This window comes from Bos taurus, chromosome 28, assembly GCF_002263795.3.
Source record: "Bos taurus isolate L1 Dominette 01449 registration number 42190680 breed Hereford chromosome 28, ARS-UCD2.0, whole genome shotgun sequence".
NCBI lineage: Eukaryota > Metazoa > Chordata > Mammalia > Artiodactyla > Bovidae > Bos > Bos taurus.
The window spans coordinates 44,471,426-44,478,752 of NC_037355.1; the positions used below are offsets into that span (position 1 = coordinate 44,471,426).

Consider the following 7,327-nt stretch of genomic DNA (forward strand, 5'->3'; position numbering starts at 1 on the left):
GGGACTCTGTTGTGATTGTAGCTCCTATTCTATTAAAAAAAAATCCCCTCTAATGAATTTGAAGGTTCCAAAGATGTGTCCATTGGACGCTGAGCATCCTCACTAGTGATGGTTAATAAGCCTGTGATAATTATATCATAAGGGCATTTGAATGTGTTCTCGCTTATGACTGCTGTGATCCTTCCCTATATAAACTGGGGTGTCTGGTTGATGGAAAAGTGACTGATAACAGGGTCATTAAACAAGAAATTGTCCATTGTTGTTTCATCTTTTTGACTCTTTTCTGGGATGGATACACATGCAAAGAAGTTTGATGTTCATGATGCATTGTAGAATGGAAATAAATATGTCCAGGTATTCCAAACACAGAAAGTGCGAGTGGATGACTGGGGCAGCTTGTTGTCTTAATGGTCCAGAATTTATCAGGTCGTCATGGGGAAAAACTATGATGTAGGTTACTCCAGAGTTTGGAAATGTGTCTTTTTAAAAAGTGGAGCCTTAGTAATTTCCATTAATTTAGGACACTAGGCATCCATTAATTTTGTATGAGGTCCAAGAAAGGTATATCTCAACTAAAAGTATTTTTTACCCTTTTTCATTAGCCTCGAAAAAACATCCTGGTTTGTTTTAAGAAGAGAAGCACATTGTTAACAAAACACTGTTTCCTGTGAGCTGCTTCGTGGTGAGTACTTGATCATGGGGCTAGCTTGCAATCTAGTAGGTCAGATATTTTAACCAGAGACTGGCTATGTTTAAGTTTCTAATGTGGATCGTGCATAGTTAAAGTAATAGATCTGGCCAAAAGGAATTAAGTAAAATACAATTAAATTATGGTTACTTATTTATTCAAGCACTGACCCCTTCCCCAAAGATTATATCAATATACTTGGATTCTAGTTAGGCACCGGCATTTTTTTAAGAAAAAAAGAGAATATTCCTCTTGTGACTGCAATGAAAACAGGTTTAATTCTGTCATACTGAATACTTACAATGTGAAAAAATATTCCCAGAAAAAGGAATGTTGAAGAGTAATCTATGACTAATAGCAGAATGAAAGACTACCATTCTGCTAGTTGGTAGAGTGTGAGGGAATCTGATTCACCCATTATATATGTGTTCATTGAATCTGAATAAGCAAGCCATGAAACCATTTCCCTCTCAAATTTAGATATGGTTTCTCTAAACCCACAGACTAGGTGGTTCTGATAGTATAATATACTACCTTTATTGCTCACCCTAGGGCTTGAAAAAAGAACTCAGGCTGAACAGACTTCAGGAAAATAACAGATTTGAAACATGGTAATAAGAAAATGGCTCTTTCACATTTTCTATTTTCAAAGGGCTAGCATCAGTGCACAGGAGGGTTCCTACATTGCTTGTCTTGCTGAAGCATAGAATGAACAAACTGAGTCCATGAGATGTATTTCTGCAGGATGATAGCTTTCATTGTTAAACCATTAATTGTGTATGTGTCTGCAAAAAATCATTTTCATTTTGTGTTGTTTATCTTGTGGACTGTTATTTACAGATATTATTTTGCAAAAAAGTTAAGTGACACATTAGAATTTATTAGCAAAAACAAAAATGAATCTTTAATTTTATAATTTAATAACTATTATTATTAATATAATAATGTAATGATAATAGAATACCATTTATAGTAAAATATTTCAAAATATGAAATGATCTCATTCAAAAATGTAGCATAAAGTAGTGTTTTTATATTATTTAATAGTTGCTATCATTTAAATTCTTTATTCTTCAGTGATAGTATTTTCTGCTTCACAGACTAGGCAGAGAATGATGACAGTCAGAGACACAGAGAGAACTGTGGGGGTGAAAAATGAGTCCACCATCCAGGAGTTCGTTCTGGAGGCGTTTCCTGCTGCCCAGCACTTGGGGGGCCTCCTCTTCCTGGTGCACCTGCTCGCATACCTGGCCTCTATCATGGGAAACACAGTCATAATCCTCATCACCTGGGCTGACCATCGCCTCCAGACGCCAATGTATGTTTTGCTGAGCACTTTCTCCTTCTGCGAATGCTGTTTCATCACCACAGTCATTCCTAAACTGCTATCCATCTTCCTTTCAGGAAGGCAAACAATTCCCTTTCCTGCTTGCCTCACACAAGCCTTTTTCTTTTTATTTATTGGAGCAGGAATTTTCTTTCTCATGGCAGTGATGTCGTTGGATCGATACCTGGCCATCTGCAAGCCTCTGCACTATGCATCCATCATGAACCTGATGGTTAGTTTCCTCCTGGTTTTCTTGTGCTATTCCTTGTCCTTCATCTTCTTCACTGGTCTGATGCTCAAAGTTTCCCAGTTATCATTCTGTGGCCCCAATATCATCTCTCATTTCTTCTGTGACCTTGGCTCTTTAATTCATCTCTCCTGCTCTGACACCAGCTCTGTTGAAACGTATTTCTTCTTTGTTACTTCGTTTGTCATTCTACTATCCCTCATTGTAACCATCACTGCCTACAGCAACATAGTCATCACAATCCTGCGACTCCCATCAGCCAAGGAGAGACAGAAAGCTTTCTCCACCTGCTCCTCTCACCTCATTGTCCTCTCCCTGATGTACGGCAGCTGTGTGTTTATTTATGTGAAACCGAAGCAGGTGGACAGGCTGGACTCCAACAAGGAGGCTGCCCTTGTGAACACGGTGGTGACCCCAGTGCTGAACCCTGTCATCTACACCCTGAGGAACAAGCAGGTCCACCAGGCTCTGAGGGACACACTGTCTAGGGTGAGGTTGCAGAAGTAGAGTTTGGAGGCTAAGTGGATCCTCTTGATCCTCCAGTTCAGTTTCCACCATTGGCAAAGTCTGTTCTTGAGAAGTTCTCCATATGGAGATCTATCTTGTGCTACTTTTAAGCTGGATGGGTACTGTCTTATTTTGCAAATCAATACCTTTTTCTATTTGAAAATTTCACTTGTTCTCTATATTCTGCTAAAGCTATTTTGCTTGCTTTTTCTATTGATTGGTCTTAAATGAATTCAATTAAAGCAATATTATGAAGCAACTATTATACATAAATCATAAGCTAAGAAGTCTTTAATGCAATAATAAAAATGTTGCAAGATTTTATCATTTCTATCCATGATACATTTTTATGCTCAAAGTTTATGATACCTCAGAAAAGATAGATAACCCTCAAGGTTTGAAAATTACAGTTACAAATTACTTCTGAAAATTATATAAAGTCATAGTACAACTTACTGGTGTTTTATCATTTGAATCTACTTATGTGAATGCTCACTAGGTCTTATTCATGTCTAGTTCTTCTTCGTGTGTATTGGTTTTAGTGTACAAACAGCTCAGTGTAACTCCAGAGTTTTAGATGAGCTCTTTCGGTGTATCATCTTCCAGATGTATCAAATTTTATCAGTAACATTTTCTTTCATTCTTTCTTGAAATATAAACAAACTGAAAAGCTTTCAAATTATGTCAAGTTTATTTTTTCTGTAATTGATGTTGCCAAGTCCTAGAAGCAAAAATTGCTCAAAGGTAGGTAATCCCAGTAGCAAATTCTTTCCTCCCATCTAAGGTATTTTCAGTTTAGTGTGATATTGGGTGTAGGAGATGCCAGTGTCATCTATGTTAAGCTCATTTATGGTTAACATTTTGTGTAGCAAAAACTAATAGAAATCATAAGGAAAATGAGTGCATTAATAATAAAAAGGGGGGTCAAAATGGAGTCATTTACTGTGTTTGAAGGTTCATTGAGGAAGTGGCTCCCACCTGAAGGTAATTGGCCCTAAAGGGACATGGATCCCATCACATCTAGCACTGCATGTGCATAGCGTGCATTTGATTTTTGCTATGTCTGATGTGAGCCCATATTCCTTTTTTAGCTTGATTTTAAAATTACTTCTCATTTAAGGCATAATATTATTAGGAAGAGTTTTAGATTGTCAGGAATACTGGGTGACTTAGATTTTTATGTTTGGGAGTCATTTGATAAGTTGTCCTAGGAATTACAGTCTTCCAAGGACATCTGTGCGTTTGTCTCTCACTTTTCCAAAATAGAAGTTAAATGAGTAGTTTTCGAATCTGACAAAAGTTGGGAAGTCCTGAGAGTCCTCTGTGTTGGTTTCTGTCCATTAGATAAAAGAACCAATCTTCACAGCCTAGCCCAGACTAGTGCAGGAGATGGACATCACCAATCACCCAGAATGACCCAAACCTCATCCTCCTCTAAACCAGTCTCTGCTTTAGTGTGTCCCAAGAGACTGAGGAGTGTCACCCCTATTACCCCAGCCCTAAGACAGGTAGATAGAATCCAACCTTTCCATTAACAGCTGGGAAAGTTGGGGTGCTAGAAATGTTGTCCAGTTCCTTCTATATTCAAGGAGAAACTAAGAACTGATATGCTTGTCTGTTCATACTGTACTGACTGTGGGGGCAGAGCTGTGAGAGGTGATCCTTTACTCCTTAGGAGAAGCTGGAAGTTGGGAGTACTGATCAGATTGTAAGGTGCTGTGTTAGGTTAGAACTCACAGCTTCTCCTTGTTTAAGACTGGTGTGTGTGTGGGTCCTAAGATGGCGGAGGAATAGGACAGGGAGACCACTTTCTCCCCAACAAATTCATCAAAAGAACATTTAAACGCTGAGTAAAATCCACAGAACAACTTCTGAATGCTGGCAGAGGACATCAGGCATCCAGAAAAGCAGCCCATTGTCTTCGAAAGGAGGTAGGAAAAATATAAAAGATAAAAAAAGAGACAAAAGAGGTAGGGATGGAGCTCAGTCCCAGGAAGGGAGTCTTAAAAAGAGAGAAGTTTCCAAACACCAGGAAACACTCTCACTGCCAAGTCTGTGGTGAGCCTTGGAAGCACAGAGGGCAACATAACAGGGAGGAAAAATAAGTAAATAATTAAAACCCACAGATTACGAGCCCAACGGTAACTCCCACAGTGGAGAAGCAGTGCAGTCGCCTGCACCTGCCACTAGCAAGCGGGGCCTGGGCAGGGAGGCGCTGGCTGCACTGCTTAGAGTAAGGACTGGGCCTGAATGCCCCGAGCGCTATCTGAGTGAACTAACTTGGGCTAGCAAACCAGACTGTGGGATAACTACCACGCGAAAAGCCAGCCCTAACCTAAGAACCGCCAGGCCTGCGCACAGAACAAAGGACTGAACAGAGATAGCCGGCTGCAGACCATCCCCCTCCGGTGACAGGCAGCCAGAGCCAGAAGGGGGCAATCGCAGCCCCAGAGAGACATTATCTACCTAACTGCAAGCAGGCTTCTTTGCTAACTAAGACTTATTGCGGTTCTGGACAGTCATCTGCCTGAGAAGGTGCACCAGTTGTACACCCAGAAAACCGAGCGGCAGGGACGGGAGAGGTGATAAGTCGCAGTGACCGTGCTCGCCAAACACCTCATCACCCAAGCTGCTTGGAGCTGGGAAGGGCACAAAACGCAGGCCCAGTGGAATCTGTGCCTCTGAGGACTACCTGAGTGCCTGAACCTGAGTGGCTTAGACCTGGGAGGTGCACGCAGCCCAGGGCCAGCCTCGGATGGTTCCCAGCAGAGCAACCTAGAGCCTGAGCATTGTGGGCAGGGAGGGTACATGCGCCATGAGCAGGGGCAGGCCCAGTGTGGCTGAGACACTGCGAGCACAGGCCAGTGTTATTTGTCTGCAGCGTCCCTCCCTCCCCACAGCACGACTGAACAAGTGAGCCTAAACAAGTGTCCACCACAGCCCCCTCATGTCAGGGCGGAAATCAGACACTGAAGAGACCAGCAAACAGAAGCCAAAACCCAGGGAACCGCCTTGGAAGTGACTGATGCAATAGATTAAAACCCTGTCGTTAGTACCGACTACATAGGAAGGGGCCTATAGATCTTGAGAAATATAAGCCGGACCAAGGAACTAGCCAAAAATGAACTGACCCCACACTGCCCACAACAACACCAGAGAAAGTCCTAGGTATATTTTTACTATTTTTATGATCATTCTTTTTTTTGGTCTCTCTCTTTCTTTTTTTAACTTCTTTTTAATTTTTAAGTCCTCTATTACTCCTTTAATTTTCATTTTTATAACCTACTATTACTTAAAAAAAAAAAGACTATTTTTAAAGCAAACTTCATATATATATATATTTTAATAACTTTTGTGACTTTGTTTTTTCCTTCTTCTTCTTCTTTTCTTTAATATTGTATTTTTTAAAATCCAACCTCTACTCTAGAATTTTACTCGTTGCTTTTTGGTATTTGTTATCAATTTTGTACCTTTAGGAACCCAATCTTCAATACCCATTTTTACTTGGGAGCGAGATTACTGGCTTGACTGTTCTTTCTCCCTTTGGACTCTCCTTTTTCTCCACTAGGTCGCCTCTGTCACGTCCCTCCCCCTTCTCTTCTCTATCCAGCTCTCTGAATCTCTGTGTGTTCCAGACGGTGGAGGACACTTAGGGAACTGATTACTGGCTGGATCTGTCTCTCTCCTTTCATTCCCCGCTATTATCCTCCTGACCACCTCTGTCTCCTTCCTCCCTCTTCTCTTCTCTGTATAGCTCCATGAACATCTCTGAGCGGTCCAGACTGTGGAGTGCACATAAGGAAATGATTACTGGCTAGCTTGCCCTCTCCTCTTTTGATTCCACCTCATCTAATTTGGGTCACCTCTAACTCCCTCCTCCCTCTTCTCTTCTCCATGTAACTCTGTGAACCTCTCTGGGTGTCCCTCACTGTGGAGAAAATTTTCATCTTTAACCTAGATGTTTTATCAACAGTGCTATATATAAGGAGAAGTCTTGAGGCTACTGTAAAAATAAGACTGAAAACCAGAAGCAGGAGACTAAGTCCAAATTCTGAGAACATCAGAGAACTCCTGATTCCAGGGAACATTAATTGATAGGAGCTCATCAAATGCCTCCATACCTACACTGAAACCAAGCACCACCCAAGGGCCAACAAGTTCCAGAGAAAGACATACTATGCAAATTCTCCTGCAACACAGGAACACAGCCCTAAGCTTCAATACACAGGCTGCCCAAAATTACTTCAAAACCATTGACATCTCATAACTCTTTACTAGTCACTTCATTGCACTCCAGAGAGAAGAAATCCAGCTCAACCCACCAGAACACTGACACAAGCTTCCCTAACCAAGAAACTTTGGCAAGCCACAGATACAACCCCACCCACAGCAAGGAAACTCCATAATAAAGAGAACTCCACAAACTGCCAGAATACAGAAAGCCCACCCCAAACTCAGCAATATAAACAAGATGAAGAGACAGAGGAATACCCAGCAGGTAAAGGAACAGGATAAATGCCCACCAAACCAAACAAAAGAGGAAGAGATAGGGAATCTA

The 7,327-nt window shown here is 41.3% G+C and overlaps 1 protein-coding gene across 1 annotated transcript; it reads left to right on the forward strand.

The window, feature by feature from the left end:
• The first annotated feature begins 1,803 nt into the window (after window positions 1-1,803).
• OR6D18 (olfactory receptor family 6 subfamily D member 18) lies at window positions 1,804-2,769 on the forward strand. Its single transcript, XM_002698957.3, has one exon. It carries the CDS (start codon window positions 1,804-1,806, stop codon window positions 2,767-2,769), a length of 966 nt encoding a protein of 321 aa, XP_002699003.3.
• The last annotated feature ends 4,558 nt before the right edge of the window (window positions 2,770-7,327 follow it).

Coding starts and splice junctions, on each gene's coding strand:
- OR6D18 (XM_002698957.3), top strand. CDS start 1,804: ATGACAGTCAGAGACACAGAGAGAACTGTGGGGGTGAAAAATGAGTCC.